At 37.9% G+C, this 25,581-nt stretch overlaps 1 protein-coding gene across 2 annotated transcripts; it reads left to right on the top strand.

Annotated features, from left to right (window-relative positions):
• The first annotated feature begins 562 nt into the window (after window positions 1–562).
• Window positions 563–20,601, top strand: scarb2a (scavenger receptor class B, member 2a). 2 transcript variants are annotated; one of them, XM_032578092.1, is made up of 13 exons: window positions 565–1,015; window positions 4,177–4,334; window positions 5,360–5,507; window positions 5,744–5,938; window positions 6,502–6,593; window positions 7,336–7,455; window positions 8,709–8,887; window positions 10,530–10,648; window positions 11,631–11,704; window positions 11,816–11,867; window positions 11,950–12,102; window positions 15,369–15,416; window positions 17,302–20,601. In XM_032578092.1, exons 1-13 carry the CDS (start codon window positions 893–895, stop codon window positions 17,431–17,433), a joined length of 1,593 nt encoding a protein of 530 aa, XP_032433983.1. In that variant the 5' UTR covers window positions 565–892; the 3' UTR covers window positions 17,434–20,601. The 2 variants fall into 2 exon arrangements, with proteins under 2 accessions (XP_032433984.1, XP_032433983.1); XM_032578093.1 differs by lacking the exon at window positions 15,369–15,416 and having other exon boundaries at window positions 563–1,015.
• The last annotated feature ends 4,980 nt before the right edge of the window (window positions 20,602–25,581 follow it).

Raw genomic sequence — 25,581 nt, 5'->3', positions numbered from 1 at the left:
TTGTTATTCAATTTAACAACATTAATCAACATGAAACAAAGTATTTTTCTTCTTCTTGTGATTATTACATCAGTTACCTGAGGATGTTAAGTTTAGTTTTAGTTAATATATTTTTGTGTTGAAGTTTCTCAATATTTTGTTTTGATTTTCTCTAAAATTATAATACTTTGCACCTGATTTATTTAGAAAAAAATGCACCCAAATTAGTTTTGTTTTTCTATTGTTTCTGATTATCATGTTAAGAAGTCATATAAGTATTTTTCAGACTTCTGTAAACTTGTCCAAATTCTGACAAACGTTTTAACAAAACAATAATAAAAAATACGATGCAGTCAATCCAATTGTACCACTTTACCGAGCCTATGGTAGGTAAATTTTTACATTTTGAGAGGGCTTATGCCCCTCTCAAAATGTCCGCCCCCTCACGTCCGGACCGGACCCTCGCGTAGCGTCTAGTATTCTACGTCTGTGCTGTCGCCTCACTGGCTTCCTATTGCGTAGAGGAAGGGGAGGAGGTGGGCTGCCGTTTTTCTACCTCTAGATGAGCAGAGAGCCGCTGTTTCATTTCACCTCCGTCTCCGAGCAGCTTGGTGCTCCTCTTCCTCTCCAGAGGTTTAAATTGTGTTAGTTTTTTTTTTTTTTTTTTAGAAAAGAAGTGCCAACAATTTAAAAATCCTCAGCCTCACCGGGAGGACCGCACGCCACCGCCATCCCCGGTGAAGAGTGAAGTTTAAACCCGCAGCTGCTGCTCTGGAGACGGCGGACCCGACCCTTTCACGGTCCTACATCTCCTCAACCTGTGCTTCTTCAAATATATAAATTTACATATATATTTTTGGAAGTTTTCGTCGACTTCAGTGAAGTTCCCCCCGCTCTCCCACACACCGGCATAATGACTCGGAGATCCTGTGCGATTTACGCCACCGGCATCGTCTGCGCTCACCTCCTGATCGTGGGGATCGCCCTGGTCGTCGCTCAAGTCTTCCAAACGATGATAAACAGCCGGCTAAAAAAGGTGAGCGGTCACCGTGAACATGTCGTTTTTGTTTTCCCCATGTGTGTCTCTCTTTAAATGTGCTTTAAATGTTGCGGTCTGCAGTGACAGATCATTGCTGCACTCAGTGTGTCACGGATGAACAAGCAGCCTCATCCAGGGTCTGATTATCCCCTGGATTTGGCTGATTAGTGATGGTTTTGTTGGTGATTGTTCGTCTCCATCGTAGCGGGAATGGAAAAAAATAATAATTTTGGAGTCAAAAAGCTCCACAGCTGTTAAACGAATGGTTTCTATTTTTAAATTGTGGCTGGAATCCCCTACAACTCCCCATGCTGAAGGGGAATAATGGAGGATATTTAACATTTGATGCCAACATTTGATTCAGTCAAGCTTATCTCTGCTATTTATTGACTGGAACTTGATGTGTAAGTTGTAGGATATTCCTCTGAGGGCATTTGTGAGCCTGTGAAACATTTCTGAGGATGAGTGGCACAAAAAGTGGGAATTCACTATATTTGATGCATAGGGGCGCCTTGCTAGAGTGGGCGCCAAAATGGGGGAAAATAATTTCTAGTATTTCTGTATTTAACAGCTGTTTATCCATTGAAATGCTTATAATGTACTAGGCTGTGTCCCTGGTGAGGATGAAGTCTTCATTCTAATTCAGTTCAGTGATTACAGGAGGCAGTAGTAGAAGTCTTGGTAAATAAGGGGGAGAAGGTGTGCAGCTTCGGGGGAAGGGAGATTGGGTGAGTAGGCAGCCAAATCTGGAGTACCAACTCTCTCGCTCTTTCTTTCTATTTGCAGTGGGTATTTACCAAGACGCAGTCCAAATCTGCAATCATTAAATCAAAGTCTTCACAGGAAAAAAAACAGTGTGAAATTAGAAAATGGCATCCTCTGCTTTTGTATAGGACATGTTTTTCTACGTCTAAAAGTGCAGAACGTCTTGCGTTTTCCTTTTTGCTGCTGTATAAGTAAGAGCTGAATGATTCTGATGGATTTGTAGCCTGTTGGGTGGGGTTAGTGGCAGCTGCAGACCCTTTAAAATACCTCACACTCCTCTGTTCAGCATGCATCAAAGTGTTAAAGTTCCTGCTGCTACTTCAGAAACTTGGATGCTGCGCCTCAGACACATCAGGGTTAAATTTAGGTCCAAATCAGGGCAGCAGCATCTCAGTGGGACCCAAATTAAGAGAAAAGTTTATCAACAGGGGATCTAACTCTGATGCAGCTGATGGTTACAAGAAATGACAGCGTAGCTAATCCTCTTTCGGCAAATAAATCAGACTTGCCCCAGACATGTTGAACAGACTCCAAAAACCCATCTAATCTGAGGCCAAATGTGGTTTTACGTAAAAATAAAGCAGCACAGGAGGGGCGGTGGCAGGAATTTGTCGCCTTTCTCATCCCTGAGGGCATCATTTTTACCACAAAGACGTCACCTAATTCCTTGTTGTTTATCCTGCTTAAATGAATGTTCAGCTCAAGTGACAAAGCTAAAAAGAGGGGAAAAAAAAGAGCCGCCCATTCATGCCACTCCTTTTCACTGAGGTGTTACGAAGCCTTGAAGAGCAAGGTCATGCAGCTAAAGTCTTTTTCAACTTTCAACCTAATAAAACTGTTTCTCCTTCAGTCCACTGTGAACACAGCTACATGTTCTTGTTTGTGACAGAGGAAGGATTTTTCCTGATAAATCGCCATTCTTTTACCTTCGCCTGAAGCCCTTTGAAAGACCTTTATCCAAGGTTGACAAACACAAGGATTCATGCAGGCTGGAGTCACACGTTCAGGCTGCCTGCAGGGAAGCAGCCAGTCGACAGCCAGGCCTTTTCTAAAGCAGCTGCTTTTTACTTTTTAGAAAAAGGAACAAAATGTAGTAATTTGTTCTTACTCAGCTGATGGTCACACCTTTTTCTTCTAACGTTATCTGGTTTCATTTCAGCTTTTTAATTAAGAAGCAGACTCATCAAGACTCCAGAGAGTCCGGCTCTTTAAATACCTCTAGTTCCCTTTAAAGAGCTGATTCTAAACTAAAAATCGCTTGTTCAAACGTTTGAAAACGTCCTAAACCAAGACGTAGTTCAGTATTTTTCTGCTTTTTCTTAAACCTGAGTTTAGGTCGAGATGCACCGATCGATCATTGGAGATTTTATTTTTATTTTTTTGACACAATGGAAGAGATTGAATAGTAGCAAAGTAGCAAAAAATTAAGGAATTGTTAGATTATCAAACATAATAGCATTAAAAGAATGAAAACGTTGGGAGTATTTATTTTATTACAGCGTGTTGCCAATCAGAGCTGATCGATGGAAAATTGGCCAAACAGTCTCTGATTATTGGTGCATCTTTAATTCGAGGAGTTATGTTAGGATAAAAAGATATTTTGATGTTTCTGCTATCAAAACTTTTATGTTTTTATTTAAATTTAGTTTTTTGTTCGTTTCCATTAACAAGCCAGTGAAGAACTTTGCAACAAAGGGGGAAATAAAAAAAAAACATCCATTAGAGCACTTTAAATGGTGGAAGTTGTTGCCAAACAGGAAGCTTTACACACACCTTATGCTATATTTCTTCAACTGTATTCGGCTGTGAAAGACCACAGAAAACAATACGTGCGACTTCTGTGAAGTGCACCTCTCGGAGGGAACGAAGCGGAAGTGGAGCACTTCTCTCCTCCCAGATGCTGATTTACTTTTCCAGTCAGCAGACACCTTGAGCGAACATGCTGCTTCACAGCTGAGTGCTCAAATTAAACATTGCTGTATCGCCCGGTTCTTTCTCACTTTTTCCACCCGATTAAAACCCAAACATGTTTGAAATCGCCTGGAGGCATGTACGCCTTAACTTTGTGGGGGCGTTTTATGACTTTCCGCACGTAGTTTTGAATGGCTGATGTTCCAAATACGGTCGTGCCTATGCAAATCTGGATTTTGCCTAGGCTTGCTGAAGTTGGACTCTTAGCTGCTTTTTGTTCAGAGTCACTGTCAGCTTTTGCTCGTTTTCCCTTTTTGGTTTTTGAGATTCTTCGCCCGGCATTGAAGAGGGTGAAAAGTTTTGACAACGCCCCGCGACAACGATGAAACCAAACGCTTACAGCATCACTTCCAAACCAGTATTTGTTTGGTATTGTGATGTTTCTTAGTTTGAATGTGTGCGTTTTTTTTTTTTCTTGACAGGAAATTACTTTGACAGAGAAGAGTCAGGTGTTTGAGTCATGGAAGAACCCACCCCCACCTGTTTACATGGAGTATTACTTTTTCAACGTTACCAATCCTGAGGAGTTTTTGGCAGGAGGGAAGGCGTCTGTTAAACAGATCGGCCCTTACACTTACAGGTAAGTTTCACAGCCAGTGACAGAGATTTATACAAATTTTTTTTTTTTTTTCTTTCTCACAAAGCATAAACGTCACCCAGAGGAAATGTCAGAAAAAGGAAGTGACTTCAATTTTTCAAATAATCACTTCATTACAAACTTATTCAGACAGTACTTTGCAGGAGTAAAAATAATAAGAATGTAAAACTAATTTGCTTTATCTATTTGACTGAAATTGGGCTGTTTTGCTAAAAAGGTTAAAAATTTAACAAATCTGTTAGTGGCATTTCCTAATCTACTTGCATTTGTAATTTCAGTAGAACGTGGTTGTAAAAAATGATCAATTCAGGGCTGCTAAACACAAATTGACTCCACATTTTATTTATTTGTTAAAAAAAGATGTTTTTTCTCCTTTTCCTTAAATTGTTTTGTTAATCTCTCACACAGAATCTCAATAAAAAACATCAAAATGTGAAGAAGTATGAAGGATAAAAGTACTTTTACAATAGATTGTTAATAAAGGGCTGCAAGTAACAATTATTATTCTGATAATTAATTAATTGGATAAAAAATTGTCACATTCTGCAGATTTTTTTATTTGACCACTTAACCTTGTTTAATACAACATTAGAAATGTCTGAAAACAAATAATCCAGTTCATTTTTTAAAATAAGAAAATAAACATTTCTGTCTAAAACGCAATCATATTGACAAAGGTGTTTTATATCTTAAATTAATAATGTATGAATATTTTGTACTGTTTAGGCTTAATATGATGTTTTTTCAGTAAGTGGCCTTCTGTGTGTTTTTTATACTTAACGATTAATTGATTACTAAATTAGTTGATGATTATCTTAAGAACTGGTTCATCATAATGAATCAGATTAGTTGTTCCAGGCCTAGTTAATAACTTGTTTAATTCACGATTAAGAAGATATGAAGACGTTTCTCCCGGCTAGCACCGATCGCTGCTAAGCTGGACGTGACTCCGTGCCAAAGTGGTTGTATTGTCTACAATGATTAATGGATGTCCCTGTCCACACTAGGGAATACCGGCCAAGGGAAAATGTAACTTTCTTGGAAAACGGCACAAAGGTTTACGCCCTGAACCCCAAATCCTTTGTCTTTGTTCCTGAGAAGTCGGCTGGTGACCCCGAGGTCGACATTATCAGGACAGTCAACATCCCATATGTGGTGAGACAAAGTGTCTGCTTTATTGTCCTTGACTGACATTTGTTTTCCGCCAACTCGCTTCATGTCACCGTCATGTTTGTTTTATTGTGACATTATTTTATGTTTTAAACATATAAACTATAAATGTACATTAGGCCAAGTCAAGCAAATAACAGGTACAAAATATTGCAAACAGGAGGTGCTTCTCTTTCCATGAGTTAATGTGAATTTTTTCTGTCATTCTCTGTCTTTTCAAGGCGGTGATGAACGAGATGAACTCCTACAACTTTTATGTGCGGCCCATGGTGTCCATGTATATAGGCTCCCTGGGCGTTGAAATTTTCATGACCCGCACCGTCCATGAGATTCTGTGGGGCTTCAAGGACCCTCTCCTTTCAAAGATCCACAGACTTAAGCCAGAAGTGGACGAATTCTTTGGTCTGATGTGGAAGGTGAGATTGTTTTTTGCTTTGTTTTTGTAAATATATCCCTTGCCAGTTGCTCAGTTACTGAAAAGACAAAAAAGGGGGAAGTTGGTGGTAATGTCATTTGAAAAGGCGTCTCCTGATGCTGATGGGAGAGTTTGTACTTCCTATCGACAGAGCAGCGTCTGCAGTTTGTCCCAAGCGGTAACGTAATCAAGCACATGACTCTGAAGGGTAACGCAGATGGAGCTTCGCTAATTGATCGGGAAATGAACGGAAATGACCGTGTTCGGTTTTCTGTTGTGTTTCAGTTCGAACAGGAAAATTAACATTGTAGACACAATGAAATTATTAGAATTTATAGAAGTAAACATTAGCGCTGCTCTTGTAAAAGCATGTGTTGTTCCTGCACTAAAAGACCTGTCAGTGGAAATACAAAGGAGTATGTTTTTGTTTTTTTCCCCCTCCTTACAGAGTTGTTTGTCACCGGTCATAAGTGCCATTTCTGACAGATGCACGTCCACTGCTTCCTGCTCTGTCGTTCCACACCACAACATGTTTGAACACTGTTTCCTCCTGATTCTCCACAGAAAAACGGCACTCATGAAGGAGAGTTTGTGTTTCACACCGGAGAGCAGAACTACTTGGATTACGGAAAGATCGACACCTGGAATGACCTGAGGTAAACTTTCATGTTGAGCCAGGATTTTTGGTCTGAATGATATGAAACTCCTCTGTCAGCACGTTCCTAAAACGTCCAGTCCTTCCTGATATCCATGTTTGCTTTGTTTCAAAACGCACGGAGGCGAAGACCTTTGCTCTTTGGTTTTTAGGCTAAAAAGGATTGCAAAATTTGAATGTTTGGAGACCCAAATGTGGGTGAAAGTGTAGTTTTAACTCAGTCAGTATGAACAAGCAAAATCCAGTTGACTCTATTTATCTGATTTCATCCATGTCTTGTAAGATTACATTTGAATTTTTTTAATGTGGTTATAATTAGACAATCAGGAAAGAATGGGAATAAATTCTAAGAGATTTATGTTATTAATAGGCTTCTTTGCAGTTTGGAAGTATATTAATATATTGTAGGTATTTCAGGATGAAGTTAATCATTAATTGTTTCTTCGTATCTTTAAGGTGTAGTTCAGAACATTTAAGTTTGGTTCTGTCAGAGTAGTTAATATTTTACGTTTAGTATGTCTTATACTCCAATATAGGGTGATTATTTGTGCGCTGTATTCTGGAAAATAAGATAGAAGAAGGTGCGCCACCAATGAGAAACCTGAGTGAAACGTGTACTGAGAATGGATTCTATGAAACATTCCTAGTCAAAGTGGCTGTTTGGTATCAAAGTTAATCAGTATAGCAAGCAAAAAATATATTGGCAGTTTAAAGTTTCATTGCTTCATTTCCCTGTCCTGCAGGAAAATGACATGGTGGTCCTCCAATCAGAGCAACATGATCAACGGCACGGACGGCTCCGTCTTCCACCCGCTCATCGACAGGAACGAGCTGCTGTACATCTTCGCCGCTGACCTCTGCCGGTATGCACGTTTGTTTGCTAATTTGTTTACAGTCAAAGCGCGGCGGCAGAGGGGAGACAGAAGGTTTCCGCTCAAGTTTATGGTGTGGAAGGAAATACCAGTGGAGTAATTTACTTACTGATAAGTACATGTGCTGTTACAACTAATGATAAGACTGGCAAAGTATAAACACCAGGAAAGAGATATCAGGTTTTATTATTCAGTAAGCAATCATTATGCAGAGTGTAGCTCTAATTTTAGCAGGGCTGGGCAATAAATGTATTTTAGTGATTAGATGAATTTTTTTTTTTTTTTTAAGTTTATTTTTGGAAAATCTCTTTTTTTTCCCCCACAGGGATGACCCAGGGTGGCCATCTTGGTAAAAAGCCTGTTTTACAGCTATTATTTATTTAGACTGTAATTCAAATCAACTTTATGACGGAATATTAGGGACAGGATATCATTTGTTTTAAATTACAAGAGTAAAGTCCTAATATTACCAGAATAAAGTAGTAATTTTATGAGAAGTCATACACAAAAATAATAAAAAAATAAAATGACTTAAAATATTGAGCATCTTGTGAAGTTTATAATTTGGTATAAGTTTTATAAATAATACTTGATAGAAATGGTTAATTTTCTAACACGTCAGCATCAAATTATCATCAGTAGTAGGACTTTGAAACATTTATTCAAACAACTGAGTCTGTTTCAAATAAATGAACCGGTAAAATTACCAGATGTAATTTAACATCTGGTAAAATTTCGCCTTTTTCCCGCAAAGTTGACTATATTCTATATTCTTATCGTCGTACAACTCACAGAGGGCATGATTGAAATAAAAGCCACTTTTTGAAAATATTTTCTGTAAAAAATAACAAAAAGTAAAAGAAAAATTCAGATGTGGTATGAAAAAATTGGAGAGTTTGTTTTTGAAGGGGATGTATTGTGCAAAATTCACATTTGGTACGTTTTTTTGTACTTCCATTTGGGTTTCTACTGCTTCTAAAAACAACCCGATTACTTAAAACAACCTCCCAGCTGTTTTCTGGCAAAATTAATGTTTTTTGTGTCCGGAAAATTTGTAGCATCGAAAACTTTCTGAATGTAACATCGCAAATCTGTCCCTCACCTAGCAACCCCAATGAATTCAAGCCCGTTACCTAGCAACCCCAGCAGAGCTCCGCCCGTAACCTAGCAACCAAAGCAAAGTTCCAGACCACTTGGGGATAAAGCAGCTCAGTTGTTCTAACAACGCCGCTGTCGTTCCTCAGGTCCATTCATCTGGCGTACGTGGAGGACGTGGAGGTGAAGGGAATCCAGGCGTACCGCTTCGCCCCCCCCAACGACGTCCTCATGAACCCCAAGGAAAACCCCACCAACGCCGGCTTCTGCGTGCCGGCGGGAGAGTGCCTTGGCACCGGGGTGCTGAAAGTCAGTGTTTGTCGAGAAGGTATGACCCGACCCCAACCGGTTACTTCACACTGTGACCCAGTTATCGTCACTACCCTTTAATCACAACCAACCCCATGACACAGTTTCCTACCCTGCTCCCTTCCAAAATGTCCACTCTTTCGGTCGGCGACCTTTTCCTCCGCCTGGTCGCCGACATTCCCGGTGTTTGAACTCATCAGATTTGACTCAACAATGGTTCAATGATTAACTCTGTTGACTGTGCAGGAAGGTTTTATGGCACTGATTAAGTGCAGTAGGATTGCTGTAATAAAGACAATCACTGCTGTGATCCTTTAACCTTGTTGATTATGCCTGTAGCTTATTTTTACATTTTTATTCTTATATATAGGGCTTAAACAATTAATCACAATGAATCGATTATTGAAATAATCGTCAACTAATTTAGTAATTAATTAACTGGAGTATACAGTCTCAAAAAAGACAATTTATTTTAGGAAATAACATAATCAGAGCAGATTTGAAGCCAGAACTGTACAAAAAAATTGACATTTTGCATTTTAGACGAAACTCAAAACTTCTCAAGTGTAATAAAGGTTCAGACAAAAGGGAGAAAATGTTGGTGACTGGTAACTTTATAGATGTGTCTTTTGCGGAGGCCTGGTAGTGAACCATTCATTTCATTTAGGTGTGTTGAAGCAGTAAAGTTGTAGGAAAATGACCTGTAAAATGTTATAGTGGGTTTGTTCCTTCACAGTGAGCTGGGAGATCAGTTGGTAGCAGTGACGACAAAGCAGAGTGGGAGGAGTTTTTCTTCCTTAAATGGGGGGGAAAAGCAGGATAAGATTTACCAAAATGTAAAAAAGTAAGGTAGGGTAGAAATTAAGGCACTATAAAACTTTTATTCTGGTGTAACTTATGTTTTAAATTCCCATTTAAACCTTAGAAAGGTTGTTACCAACACAAACAGAGAAAATAGGTAATTGATAATATTGTTGGTATGTTTCATTCATATTTTCAGAAGCTGCAGAAAGTGCAGTTTTGTGGGCAAATCAAGCATTTTAGATTGCAAACAGCAGCATGAGCCTCACTGAGAACTTGAATCACATTCTGCTGATTCATTTTCATATTTTACTCAACGCCCATTATGAGGTTGACGCGAGTGTCTAAAACGAATGACAACAACACTTAAACGCTTGTTTTCAATTTGTTTTATAGACTTTCTGTACATAAACTGAAGAATCTTTTTGAACTACTTTGTATAGGTAATAAAACCTTCAAATGAGTTATTAAAATAAAGCCGAACCACATTTCCATGAACAAATCAGCTTAATTTCTTTATGCAAAATCCTGAGGATTTGTTGGTTTCCTGCGTTTGTGTCTCGTGTTTCTCTCTCGTGCTAAATGTTAATGCATTACCTGCATCTGTTGCACATTGCACCCAATGGCTCTTTCTTCCTAAGGTTGAATTGATTTTACTGTAAAGTAGGAAAATTTAAGTAGTCGGTATAAAAGCCTGTAATAAAATCCTTCTTATTTAAATGAGCTTTTATGAACACTCCATCTTCAGCTATCAGCGTTTGTTTATGACGTGAAAAATCTCACGTGCCTCTCCTTCTGACCTTTGTTGTTTGTTTTGCAAACGTCACCAACAAACGGCAACCTGTCTCATTTCTTTCCAGGTGCTCCCATCGTCGTTTCCTTCCCTCACTTCTACCAGGCCGACCCGGCGTACATCAACGCCGTCGGCGGGATGAACCCCAACAAGGAGGAACATGAGACGTACCTGGACTTACAGCCGGTACGGCAAACAGTTAAAACCTCCACTGATAATAATATCTGAATCAGGATCACTGCTTTTATTATGATTTTGAGTCATCATCTTTTTATTTTGACTTGATCAACATGTAATGTAATGAAAGCACAACTACAAACATATGTAAAATTGTTTGCATTTACATACATTCATCTTGAATTTTTAGTTTTTGAAGATTTAAGTGATTTTTTTTCTTGTTTTTTTATTCAGCAATTAACTCTTAGGGTTTCCATAGTTCAGAGTGATGTCAGCATAGCCAAGGCGGCCATCTTGTTAGACAAGCATATTTTACAGCTTCTATTTATTTTTATTTTGAATTCAAGTAAACTCTGCGATAAAATATAAGGGTCAGGCTACTATATCTTTTTTAATAACAAGAATAAAGTCAGTTTAGCAGAATAAAATTATAATATGAAGACAATGAAGTAGTAATTTTATTAAAACTCCAACAAATACAATTTTTATCCAAGCTTTTTTCCCTCATTTAAACAACTTTACTTCTGGTAAAATGGCGCTTTATTCTGCTAATATCGTGACTATTTTCTTGTAATTAAACAGAAGTTCTCCTGGGCAAAGCCTAATACTCTGACAATTGAAACAAAAGCCACTTTTTAAAAATATTTTCTGTCATCTGTAATTTCACTTTTATAAAAGAAATCAAGAAGAGCACCAATTGGTATGAAAAAAAGATTTTATTTTTAAGCCCTCTGTTCATCATAGCCAGGAGTGTGCTGCAAATATAAACCAACAAGACTAACAAAGCAGTCCCATATCATGAAGCTGCCACCACCATCCTACACAGTTTATGCCTCTGATACGCTCAGACATTTTGCCATATTTCCAATCCTCAAATCATACCGTTTGAATTAATCATTAGCATAATGTTGATGTTTTTTGGTGGCACTTTCCTTCCTTTCTGTAGAAATTATCAGAAAGTAAAGAGATGTGCTTGTCTGCTCTCTTGCAGACTACTGGTGTTCCCATCCGCGCCTGTAAGAGAGCTCAGCTCAACATCATCCTGAAAAGAGTCCCGGGCTTCCCGTAAGTCTCGCTGTTAAACTCTGACCTACTTTGCTGTTGCAACACTCTGTCAACATTCAGGCAGCATGTTGATCCAGATGTTCCTCCTAACCTTCGTCTCTCTGTTTTCAGTAAAACGAAGTTCATTAACGAGACAATTTTCCCCATCATGTTTGTCAACGAGGTGAGACTCTCAGAAACGAACCACAGACGTTCTGGTAACGTCTCCTGAACCACAAATCAACCTTCTCTCTCTCCAAATGTAGACGGCAACCATCGATGATGACTCTGCGTCTCAGATGAGGACGCTGCTCCTCATCGTCACGCTCGTCTCCAACTTCCCGCTGCTCATCGTGGGGTTGGGGATCATCCTGCTGCTGGTGCTTGTTGTGTTATTCTGCAGGAACCGTCAGAAGAAGGTAAGAAACGGAAACTTTGTTCTGCATTTCACTGCTATTTAGCTTTCTGTTTACATTAACTCAGTGCAAAACTACCACGGCATATTAGGGCCATTGTAGATTAAAAAATGCTTGTTTTTTATTTTTTTAAATCAGAGATGTTGAGATTGAGTTGAGAAATTTTCCAGCAGAACTTAGGAAATTTCGGAGTTTGAAAAGTTAAAAATTTTCAACTTTTGGAAGTTTTTACTTTTATTTAAATTTAATCTCCAAATTTCTTTGGAGATTTTGGACATTTGAAACTCAGAAATTTAGAGTTTTGTCTCACAAAGTTTAAACTTTTCAAACTCAGAAATTGGTTTTTTTTCTAGAAAAGTTTCAGTTTATTTTCAAAATTTTTTGAGTTTATTTTCAAATAGTTTTGAAAATAATTTTTTGGCAGAAGTCTACTCTTTTTTATCTACAATGGCCCTAATACAGCCTCCACCTGATAAGTACATGTAACTTTGTATTTTTGCATATTTCTGCACCAACTGCGCTGAGCAGCTGCAAGTTCTGCACACGTTCACTAACTCACCGCATGATTTGGAGGCAGTAAAGCCAGCTTGAGCAGTTTTCAGCATTCTGGATCTAATGGAGGTCACTGCAAAAACACAAAATTTTACTAAGTATTTTTGGTTCAAATATGAACCTTGCCTTCATCAGACCAGGTGCGAATATCTTTTGCTTGTGTCAGATCTCAATGAACTGAGACCTGACAAAATAGGTCATCAGTTCAAGTCTGATGATCTTTTCCGTCAGACTTGCACAGTAACATCAGATGGAAATAATTTCTTTTTGTCTCAGGATCAGTCCAGAATGTGCTCACACTCTTCCAGCAGTAAAACATCACACAATGCAAACCCACCAAATCTTTCCAAATGTTTTTGTCTAATTTCTAGTGCAAATACCTTAGTACACTTGAAATAAGACAAAATTGACTTACAAGTAACTTTTCAGCAAGATATCGGAGCTTGTTTAATATAAATAAATCATTGATATTAATGAAAAAAGTACTAGTCCCTCTGACAGATTATTTAACTTGTTACATTTTTACCAGATTTAATGGCCTACTCGAGTCTTTAGCAATAGCGGTTTTGCTGACATTAGATCCTAAAATATTTTTAATAAATAAATGTAACTTCATGTTTTTTAAATACTTTTTAAGTTGATAAAAGTATTCTTAATTATTTGTAAGGATTAACTCTCATGTCCTGTGTGAGATTTTGTTGCATTGTCTCATTTTCCAGTTCAGACATTTTTCCCATATTATAAGTTAAAGTAATTAAGTATTTTAAGCAATTATTGACTTAAAACAAGCTCTTATGTATTGCTGAAAAGTTACTCATAAGTTAGTTTTGTCTTTTTTCAGGTGTACTAAGATATTCCTCTAGAAACCAAAATACTTCGTAAAGTTTTGTGTTTTTGCAGTGCTTCTTGGTGCTTTTTTATTCTTAAAGTTTTCTAGCAGTGAATGCACTTTTTGACAAATTCAGGAAGAAAAACATCTCAGTTCCCTTTGAGTCTGTATAGCTGTAGGTTAACAACCCAGAGTAACCTCAGGATTGATGGCCCCCCTGTTATCTCCAGCACTGACTGATACGTGGTTTTGAACTGTAGCCTCCACAGAGTCTGAGATCACTTTAATTCAGATAAGAAAAGAAGAATTTGGAAGTGCTGCTTTCGTCTCTTTTATGTGCTTCTTGGGTTTCCTTGCTGCTTTAGGTCATCTACTGAGCTTCCTGCTCTCAGAAAAAAGGACCCAGTGTGATAAAAACAGAGGACCATTAAAATATCATCGGGCAGAATATGGATAAAATATTATAAAGATCTTTTACCCAGTGAAACCAGTACACTGTAAAAAAAAACAAAAAACAATAAAAAAATAGTATTGCTAATAAAAAAGTATTTTTGGTCTGGTTTCAAGTGCAAATATCTTAGTACACCTGAAATAAGACAAAACTAACTTACAAGTAACTTTTTACAAGTTATACAAGCTTGCTTTAAGTAAAACAATCCTAAATATTAATTTAAAAAATACTTGCTCCACTGGCAGATTATTTCACTCATAATATAGGAAAAATGTCTTATAAGGGAAATAATCTGCCAGTGGAACAAGTACTTTGTCATCAATATTAAGGAATTAATATTGATATAATATCATGCAACTTGCTGAAAATGTACATCTAAATCTTATTTCAAGTGTACCAAGATATTAACTAACTAAAGACCAAAAATACTTGGTAAGATTTTGTGTTTTTGCAGTGTACTGACCACTGGATTTCAACCATGCAGTTTCTTCATGAGGGTTGTTGTCTGCAGCGGCATCCACTGCTGTCCTGTTTTACCTGCAGTAACTTAGTTTATTGTTGTGTCATCACAAAGTTTAAAGCAAAGGGCTGAGAAATAAAAGGATGAATCGCCACAAAAAAACAAATCCTTCTTTTTTTTTTTAGATTTATTTCATAATCTGGTGTTTAGTGACGTGATTGGCTGGGAGGTTGTGCAAGTTGGTAAAGTCACAAGTCGCCACATGTCTCATCTTGTAATAAAATGTTTTTGAAAGGAAAATGAAGAAAAACAGGATTTAAAAATATTTTTATTAATCTGTTCATATGTTAATAGAAGCCCTTCACACTAAAGTATTATAAGAAAAAATTAGAAAAATATTGGAGAAAAAGGGAAAAAAGATTTTCTCTTTTTTATGTTATAATTTGATTATCAGAGATTTGCTGTCACCTCGCATTAAACTGTAAAATAACGTTTATTATAAAATGTGCGACTTAAAAAAGGCAAAGGCTAGTATTTACCTGGCTTGTTTGAGGAATATCTACCATGACACACAACGACCCTGATGAACACCAAGCCCGGCTTGAGCTGCAGTTTAAGATGAAGACAATTTATTTTCACAGAGGGAGTTTTGGTCATTTTCACCAAGCATGACCTCATAAAACTGAAAGAACGTCGACTGATTCATCCGCCTTTCCTAGCTTAGCTTCAACGCTAGAAACAACCAGGATAAAGTTAAAACAAAAATATTTATCAGCTGAGTTTCTTTACCAGGATGGATTTGTTTTTTCTTATCTTGCTGCATGCGCTGCTATGCTAAGCAGCTCGGTTTATTCCCTAAATCGTGGATTTTTGGGGTATTTTCTCTTAAGAAATGCTTAATTGCAATGTTTTATTAACCATGTTCTGATTTAAGTTTTCTGTTTAACCCCCGTTATTTTTGTCCTTTCTGTTTTTAGAATGAAGTTAAACGAATAGATTTTACCGAGGCTTTTCATTCTTTCACTGTAAGTCTTCAGTTTCCCTTTGTTTTTATTCTCATTTTTTAACATTTGTGTGGCTTTTCTGAAAGGGATGCACTGATAAGAATTATGTGGCTGTTTTTTGGTTTGATTGTTTTGGAAAAGCTCTGACCTGCTAATGCCGATTTTACCCAAATCCTAAAATATAATATAAGATAGGGGGACTTTAAATAATTAAAATAACTTAATTACTCAGAATATTTTCCCAGCTTTCCAAAGATGTGCATTTATTGATAAAATAATTATTTGTCATAAATACAGTAAATACATTAAAATAGCTTTAGCATCATATATTAGCGATTAGCATGGCTAGCATTACTAAAAATATTGAGGTTTTCAAAGACCTGCCAACATTTTCAAACCCATCATATTCCATGACTGGCTGAGGTTGAACACTTTAACACAGGGGTGGGCAATCCTGGTCCTCGAGGGCCGGTGTCCTGCAACTCATATATGTCTCCCTGGTCCAACACACTTGAATCCAACAGCTGAATCACCTCCTAAATTCAGTCAAGATCTCCAGAGTCCTGCTAATGACCACATTATTTGACTCAGGTGTGTTGAAGTAGAGACACATCTAAAAGTTGCCTCCCTCGAGGCCTGGAGTTGCCCACCCCTGCTAACGGATAAAATAAAGCAACTTTTCTGTTTCTCTGCTAAGCCTTCCTGTTGTCTGCTGAAAGTCTTGCTCTCTCTCATTTTCTCACAGCCTGAATAAACCAGTGACATGTCTTAACATGTAAAAAATATGGCTTCCTTTTAAATGGCTGTCATCACTCGCACTGAAAACGGCTAACTCTCAATCTTTTCCCTCAGTGACCGCAAACACACCTGGTAGTGCTCAGGCATGGTGCCTTCACTGACTAAAAGGATATTGGATTTATTAAGTTCACCAATCAGCTAAAGCTTAAAGGAGGCCTGTTACGCTAAATTCACTTTTCGCACGTTTGTATACTTCCATTCGGGTCTCTACTGCTTCTAAAAACAGCCAAAGCGCTTAAAAAAAAAAAAGCACCTTTTGAAAAACCTTCCGAATGTAATGTCACAAATCAGCAGGCACTGCCTGTTACCTAGCAACCCCAGCGAAGACCCGCCGTAACCTATCAACCTAAGCTGAGCTCCAGCACGTTTGGTCAGCTGGTTTTACCGCAGTATTTGCTGTACAATGGCTGCTGGAAAAAACAAAGTGTTGTGTTGTTGACTTACCGTCCTTGCTGCATTCTTGTTGGTTCAAATATGAACCTTACCTTCATCAGACCAGGTGCGAATATCTTTTGCTTGTGTCAGATCTCAATGAACTGAGACCTGACAAAATAGACACTTCTGCTTTTCAAAGATTTGCGGTTGTATAATTGTGCATCTGTTTGCAACTATTTTCGTGTGTGTGTGTGTAAATGTAGAGCGGGGGGTGCGGCCAGCAGCTTATTTGGATTTAAAGTAACAAGTCGCCCTAAAACAGCTCGTTATGAAAGGAGCTCAAAATAGGCAAAACTGACCTGACTAAAATCTCATTATTTATTATGACTTTGTACAAATAGTGTGATGAACATGTTTTGTATAGGCCATAGACCTATTCCTAACCTGTTCAAGGAAGCATAATCGGTCATCTTTAACTGATTCCAGTTGTCGGCCATTCTTTCGGTGCATCTCTGATTGCAGATTTTAATTTCTAATTGTGTTCATTTATCAAAACATTTGTTTGTTTCTCATCTTCATTGTAATTTTTCCTGTTTTATTTGATTTGTTTTTTAACTTTACTGTAAAACATTTCAGGTCAAAGCATTTGATTCCATTTTGATGTTTAAAATAGGGCTGGACATTTAGGCAACAATATTTATTATTTTGCACTGACGTTACTCTTCCTGCTCAGACGGCGAAAGACGACACCGCGTACACACAAGTCAGCGACAAGCCGGACGACTCGTCAGAAAAGCCGGCCAACCAGCCGATGAAGAACGGCTCCTACATCGCCATGTCGCCGGTGGAGGCCCAGAAGTGTTGATTGAGGATTCTTCTCCCCAAGCGTGGAGATCCAGAGGGCTGCGGGTTGTTTCATTAGCGTGGGTGGGGGAGGACACAGTGCGACACAAACCCCGGAGATCGTTTAGCCTACAAAGACATTGATCCTCTTCCTGAGCACTCTTCTGACCGTCTATCCTCCTGCCTGCAGGACTGCAACACAACGCAACCCCTCCCCTGCCTTGCGTAAACACCTCCGTCCTGGCAGACCCTGAACACAGAGGGACTTTTCAAACTGGGAATGGTTGGGTTCCACCAGGAATACAATAAAAAATTGCTTTTTCCATAATTCTACTAAGGGAAAATTAAAAACTTAGCGTAGTCATCCCTGTTGCACACGGATGCATGATCCTCTGGGCAGACGCCGCTGGTGAAACTCAGTGTTTCGCTTTAACTCGAACAACAGCGGGTGTCGTTACAGTCGTTTTCTGTCAGTGCTGTGAGAGGAGAAAACTTTGAGCCTTCAGATTAAAAATCCCTTACAAACCTGAAAAACCTCCTGGGATCAGACGAGTTAGCGGATTTGCAAGCAAACATAAACTTAATATATTTTGTAAGGAAAGCATAAAAAAAAAACAACTGAGCCTTTTTTTCCAAGACGAGTTTGTGCATCTGCAGGTTATTCACATTGCACTTCCAGTATGAGTCAGTGAATCTGTGTGTGCACCTTTATTTTTAAATGGACTACTGGTTTTTCCTAATGCAGGCACAGTTTAATATGAAACCTGAAATACTCGTGACTTTTGACCCTCTTCTTTTCTCCCATGTTTTCTTTCCTTGAAACACTATTTAGAGTGAAAATCCCTGGTTTGAGGCGTCTTCGCTTTAAAATTCATAAAAATATTCACAAATTATCAAAAAAAAAAGGAATAAAACACCAACTTAACTTACAAGGGAGACTTGAACCTGTTTCTGCCTTATCGGGGTTCAGCGTATTCAGATAAGCTGGAAACACTTCTACTGTACATATTTAAAGGGGAACTAACTGAGATACCTCTGACCAAATCCAGCTGGCAGTCGCAGGCTTGCCGAGAGACACTAATTTCACTCTGGTGTCGATGTTATTACTGCTACTTATTAGAGATGAAAAGCACAATTTGGATTGCGGGAATCTTCTTCTTTTCTTCTTCTTTTGTTTTTGTATTTGCAGCTGATTTGTCAGAGACACTGTCAGGTGCCGTGTGTGTTCAGACCCCGGCGTGCCGCTCGCCGCTGTGCACTCACTCAGTTTGCCAAGGAGCTGCAGGCGTTCAGGCAAACTCAGCACACAGCACTTGAATCACTGTTTGTCTTACGTCTTCTCTGTGTGTCCGCCACATTTGTCAAGACTCCCTCCGGCGGTCTCTGGTAGGGAGTGGATTTAAGGCCATAAAACTGTCAACCTGAAAAAAAAAAGTCCTGTACTTTGCCTGGAAATGTTTTATTTGTTATTTGTCCTGATTGTTTCAATTCAAGTGGTCCATTTGTGTTCAGCACATTTCAAAGGTTTGTCTCTGTGTTATCTGCTTTCAGACACCTGTTGGAGTGTCTTCTTTTTGATATTTTTTTGTATTTGTTACTGCTGCTAATTGCCATGACCTATGGACTCGTATTTGTATTCACCACCTCGTGCTCTCATTGGGTTTCTGGAGGCTTTTTTTTCTGTTACCAACTTGAGCACAAAGCCCAAAGCTTGCTGCCATCTATTAAACGTAGTGATTAGTTATCACTGTTTCCAAATCTATCATACAGAAATCACTCATGTATTTAAACAAAGAGGTTCTGAGCATATCATATGTATCATCTTGGGAGCTAGTCTGTTTAAACGTCTTTAAAGGGGTTGAGCCACGCTTGCATCATCTATTATATTTCCAATTAAAATTCAGATTAGTTCTGAATTATTTTTTTTTCCAAAAGGTGCACCAAAAATCCTCCCCAAAAAGACAGTTTCTTAAGTTTGTTTGTGCTGAGCGAACAGTTTTATGAGCATGTATTTAACCTCTGAGCCAAAAACCAATGTTTTCAAGTTAGATCCACTCGCTCCATTTATGCAGCCAACTACTACTTTTTGCAAACTCACAGTTCATAGTTGTTCACCTTGCTTAATATCCCTGAAAAACCTTAATCCAGGGAGCCGAGTCATCCTGTTCAAACACGCCGACCCGATCCGCACTCCACTCCGCTGACCCATGAGTTTGGCTCGACCAAAGATAACCCCAATCGATCCACTCTGGGCGCTGTGTTTGCTCTCTGTGATAACTGCTGTGCCACTAAACCGCCACCGCCTAACTTTGACAAGGAGGGAAAAAAAAAAAAAAGAATTGTGCCACCACTTATGTGAAGTATTTGCAACAGTGTTGTCTGAACGCACGTGTGAGTGTGTGCCTTTTTACACTAAGGCGACGGATTTAAAAAGAAAAAATAATGGGTATTGCTTTCTTTTTCTAAAAAAAAAAACCAAACTTGGTGCAGAACATAAGTAATCAGTGCTCTTTGAAAAGCAAAAATCTCAGTGTTATGTAAGACAAAGCAATACGGAGTTGTGTGAGGAAAAAATAAAACAAATTGTGAATGTTTCTTTTTGTTTCTTTAAAGGGGCCAAGTAATATTTAAGTTTTTGAGTTTCTGTTAGTTGTAGTATTACTTTTCTTCTGTCTGTAGCATTATTTAGCCCTTTCTTTTGTCCACCTATTTCACTGTCTATCATTTCAATTTTTTTTATTTGTACTGAAAATGTAAAAAACGTAAGTGTAAAAGATGGACCAGTTAGTGACGCAGTGCTGTGTTTGAGTGGTTAACATTTCCGTCAAGCTGGAGTGGTCCACTGGAAGGCTGATTATCTTGACCAAGTGTAACATTTAGATGAATGAAGCCTCCTTTGCTGATTTAGTGCCATCCTTCTGTTACTCTGATTTACCTTTTGATTTGTAACGACCACCTCTCCCAGTTTTGATATTCTAACAGACATTTCCTTTGACTTATACTAACTTGTTTTGCTGCTGATGATGACAATCCCCCACCTTTTTGTCATTTTAGGTGCAAAATGATTTCAAAGTAATATTCATTTTTAGTTTTGATAATTTACACTGCACAAATGTTTATACAGTGCTTTTGTAAACATTTCTAGTGTATTTGCAAAAAAATAAAAGTTGCAAGTAAGTGCAAAGTTTAATGGTTTCTGTTGTCTTTGGAATTCTTCCGGTAAAATGTCAACTTGGCCAATCAAAAGAAGCTCTGAACGATGACGTCGATTTTCTGCGCTGTTTTAGAATTTGTAGTCTGCTCGTAGTTTTAGCAATGGCGGCGGAGAAAGTGAAAATGCCTTTCTGACTTTTTCACTTGTTTGGCTGAGTGACAGAAACCAGGAGATGAAATGAAACGTTTGTTTAAAGATTGATAACATAAACATTTTATTCTGACCGTGTTGGCCATGCTTATGCTCTACGCCTATGCTCTGCTCGGCACTTCTCTGTTCGCAGTTCAGGACGGTTATTTCCGGTAAGCTTTATGCCGTTGAACTGGCGCATGACATACGTCACGGACAAACGTCAAATTAAAAATTGGCTAACATAAAATAGCTCGTGAGGTAAAAGTGCAAAAAGCTCACTTTTCGGACATTTTTGTATATTTGTAAATATAAATACATGTAAATACCCAGTTTTATGGTTTTAATATTGAGTTGAAGTACCTTTAGGCAAGGTTTGTAGCCTCAAGTTTTTTGCGGTATGTACTACTAGCATAAATGTTTTCCGTAAATCTTCTCAAACTCATTTAGGCTGGATGGCAACCATTATTTGGTCTCTCCACAGATTTTAAATATAAATAGGGCAACAGAAAAAGGGGAAGTGGTGTTAGTTAGTTGTTGTTATGCCACCAACTGCCAAGAGCAGCATAACGTAGCGTAAATGTTAAATAAACAAATGTCAAGAAAAAAAGTAATTTTTGGCTAAACAAAATTAATTTGGAGAATAAATAAACCAATTTCGACAAACTTCACATCTACAATATTAACAAAACCCTGTCACATACATACATATATTTTTATCTCTGCCCACCTAAAATGTTTGCTGGCCTGGTTTGTTATGAAAATTTTCAAGGGGTAATGGTGACTAAATATACTCAGGTTAAAAAAGTGCCTTGACTTAGCATGACTGTACACTGGTTTAAAAACCTTGTGTAAATAACCCCAAGTTAAGCTCCTTATTTGTTGTCTTCCTTTTTAGCGCTTGTTGCCTTTATTTTGTTGACTTCCGGTTTTTGGATCTAATGCTTTTATTTTAATGAGAGAACTTCCGCTGTTTATGTTGTGTAGCGGCAGCTTGGCAACAGAAGGATCGGAAGTTAAGTGGCGACAGTTATAAAAATCTATCTTGTTATTAGTGCCCCTGAGGCACAAGGTACGTTTATTTTGTAACTAGGATATTTCTAATTTTGAACACTTGGAATTGTGACTTTTGCTTTATTGTAATTAAATACGGTATAGTTTTTGAATCGGTTGATGTTAGTAATGAACGTTGTTTTCAGTTTTCAAACGTTACGGTTGTAAGAGTGTTTTGTATCTTCCAGTGTCTTTTTGTGTTTGTACTTCTGCTTTTACGGTGAAACTTATGGTTTATTTCAATAAACCTGGCTGTTAATCAGTAAAGCCAAAATCCTTCATTTTGGGGGGCTCTGCTACAACTTGTGTGGAGTTGTTTAATCTCCATTACACAACAAATGATAGAGCAAGACAATTGCACAACTGCTCTGTGAATACAGGGATACTCCCTTCAGAAATAAGACATTGGGAAATAAATTAAAGCGTGACTCAGTTTTTGCGTCACTGTTTTGACTGTGAAACCCGCAGATGAAAGGCTTTGGACTTTTGGGGAACAGACAGACCAGGTCACACGTTGCTGTGGTTGATTTAAAAACTATTCCAGAGATAAATGATCCACGAGGACGTGATAAGTACACAGCAGCAGCCTTGTCTTTATTTTTCTTTCTGTTAGCCTCCAGGATGTTCTCTCAGTACCATCTCTCATGAGGACTCGCATGTTTTACTTTGGCCCTCAAGGTGCACTGTTAGACCTTTTATTGTAATTTTACAGTAACTTACTGGCAACACTGTTGCCAGCAAGTTACTGTAATTACCATTCTACAGTACTCTTACTGGCAACACTGTTGCCAGTAAGGCAACAGTACCCTTACTGGCAACAGTGTTGCCAGTAAGTTACTGTAATTACCATTCTACAGTACCTTTACTGTTATGATATTTCACAGTTAATTTTTACTGTGAGTGTGCTTTACAGTTATAACTGCATTACTGTAAATGTAGTTTCTAGTATAATACAGTAATTGTATTTTATAGTAAAGCTGGTCTACTGTAAACTTGTTTCACAACATAATGTCAGAGTTTTACTGTAAATTAAAGTTTACATTTCTTTAAGATAAGAATATTTTACCATAAACCGAAAAATTTCATAAAAGAAATTTTAGTCCAAGTACTGTGAATAACAGGTATTTATTTTCAGCAGATTTGTAGAAATAAAATCCATTTACATATTCGCAATGTCATAAAAAACAATGTCACAATACAATATAATGTGCTGTAAAACAACAAAACCATAGAACACATTTCCTACATCAGAAGAACTTTTATTCCATTCGTCAAACAAAATCAGTGGGATCCATCTTGTGGAAGCTGAACTGTAAAGAATAAGACAGACAATGTGGGAGGTCATGAGATGGTCAGGAAGTTATCTACATTTTCAAATCGACAGGAAGTTGACAAATTAAGCTGAAGTGACAATGTTCACATGCATAAAATCTTTGTCATAAAGCAGCATTAAGTTGATAATTTGTTTTAAAAAAAAATCAATTGGACTGAAGTGATAATAGAAGCTGCATAAAGAATGAGCAGGACTGGCTTCACTTCAGGTTTTTGGATTGTTTATGGCAAAAGCAGTCAGTCAGTCAGTCTTCAGTAATTCAAAAGATTGCGTACTACAAATGTCCCCAAGGGGACGATGAAGTACAACAATCTTTTTAGTCATTTTGTTGGTGCTGACGGATTACTGCAAAGGTGTGCCTAATAAACTGAAAACTGCATAGTATAAAAATACACCACACTTAAACGACTACACACTTATACATTTCTGTGATTTATTAAGAGATGCAGCGACATCCACTTTTTACCACGGACACAGAAAAGATGTAGGCTACTCTAAAGGGCTATTGTGTAGGAATCACATGGCATTTATAAATAATCATTAAAATCATATTAAAAAGGCTAAAGTAAAGTCAGAGCATGCAAGATAGGAGGAAAAGACAACAAAATAATAAACATTTACATTTGGTAAAATACTTACCTAGTTGGAAGTCCTCCATTCAAATTCAGCAAGTTGTTGGAAGAAGGTGGTGATCTGGGAGTTGACACTGACTACTTTCTTCTTGACAAGACTTCCCGTCTTGCGGCTTGTACCGACTTTGGCTGTGCATTTGGTACCAACATCTGGATTGATCCTCACAAAGAATCTTTTAACAGAAATAAAATATATTAATTGTAATTTTTAATGAAGACGTACAATACAGCAATCAGTTATGGTTCTTCATCATCAGTCAAACTGTCATTAAATTTAATTCATAAATGGCTTGGTGTAGAGTACTTGCCATTGTATCATCTCCAGCGTGGTGGATGCTGACTCCTGATACTCCAGATTGAAGACAGAATATGACCCAAAAAAGACAGCAAGGACGCTGGCAAAGTCATGTAGTTGCTCAGGCTGGAAAAATACCTTCTCCTCCATACTGACCATCCACCGGGTTGCAGACATCAAGCTATTTCCTAAAATAGACAAACCCTTGTCAGGCTAACGCTAGTGAGTAAAAGTACAGACTACCATAACAATTACATACATTGCTACGAAAAAATTATAGTGATAGAAAATATTCCTCTTACCAAGCATGATTACCCTTGGTGTAGTGGGTAAGGTCATTTCCATTTCAACAGACATCTTGGTGGAAGATACCTTTAAAACATAAAAGGAAAACTCTCTTAAATATGAATTACTGGTAGTAATTTATATTTAAAGGGCCAGTTCACTCAGATTACAACAGGTTTTTGAGAACCTCATCCCGGAGACTAGACTAGATTTTACTCCTACATCCTGCTACCACTCTGAAACAGCGGATGTGAATGACAGTTTGTGGGGCTAAATGCATTTTTTAAAGCATTACATTCCACAAGTGTTCAGTCTGACTTCTACAATGGCGGTGACTCCTGTGCATGTGGGACCTGAATGCAGAAAATGTTCTGAAGGAAGCAGGACATTGCTCTATTCCACATGCAAACCGATAATTAGCTGTGTGTTGATGTTTCTTCACATGACTACAAAATTCTGTAAATTCTGAAGTACAAATGCTGCAGAATTTACACCTGTACATAGTTGCACCTGTTAGTACTGACTTAACTTTAAATTTACAGGAGCATGGTTTAAACATGTGAACAGTCCTTAGGTGTAACCAGGGTTGGAAATTAACTTTTTTGTCCACCTGCCACTGTGGCTGAACCAACTCAAAAAATAACAGTAACTACTTTAATGTTTTTCACCTTTGTCCTCATTTACAGACTCTTATACACTATGTTGGAGATGTAATGGTACTTTAGCAGGCTAACCAGCTGTAGCAAGCTCAAAGTTATAGATTAGGTTAGCTGCTCCTCTACATTTCCAGACTATTTTGTGGCTTCAAATATGTTTGAAGAGCTGTCTTTTTACCTGTTGTCTTGTCTTTTGAAGAGTTGAAGCTATGTTAGCAGTCAGCAGGACAGAACTGCACAGCCACTTGGAGGGAAAAAGCTTAGGAGTTAAAAAAAAAGGTCATCTGAAGAAAAGAAAAAAAAGAACAAAGTTAGAAATTCATCCTTGCTGACCTACATAGCTAATCTGCACTTTTAACATCTGCAAGATCATGGTTTAAACAAATGAACAGTCATTAGATGTAAAAAAAAAAAAAAAAGAGAAGGGGGGGGATCAATTATCAGTTAAGGTTATATTGTTCGACAAAGGATGTAACAACAATGCTAACAGACACTCAGCACTGAGCTAATCTCAACCCAAAGCCGCCCGAGGAAGATTAAGCGGTAAAAGTCAAGCTAAAACCTTCAGCGGTA

Source organism: Xiphophorus hellerii, chromosome 12 (genome assembly GCF_003331165.1).
Source record: "Xiphophorus hellerii strain 12219 chromosome 12, Xiphophorus_hellerii-4.1, whole genome shotgun sequence".
Taxonomy (NCBI): Eukaryota; Metazoa; Chordata; class Actinopteri; order Cyprinodontiformes; family Poeciliidae; genus Xiphophorus; species Xiphophorus hellerii.
The sequence above is the reverse complement of the archived record's forward strand: the minus strand, read 5'-3'. Positions and strand labels throughout refer to the sequence as shown.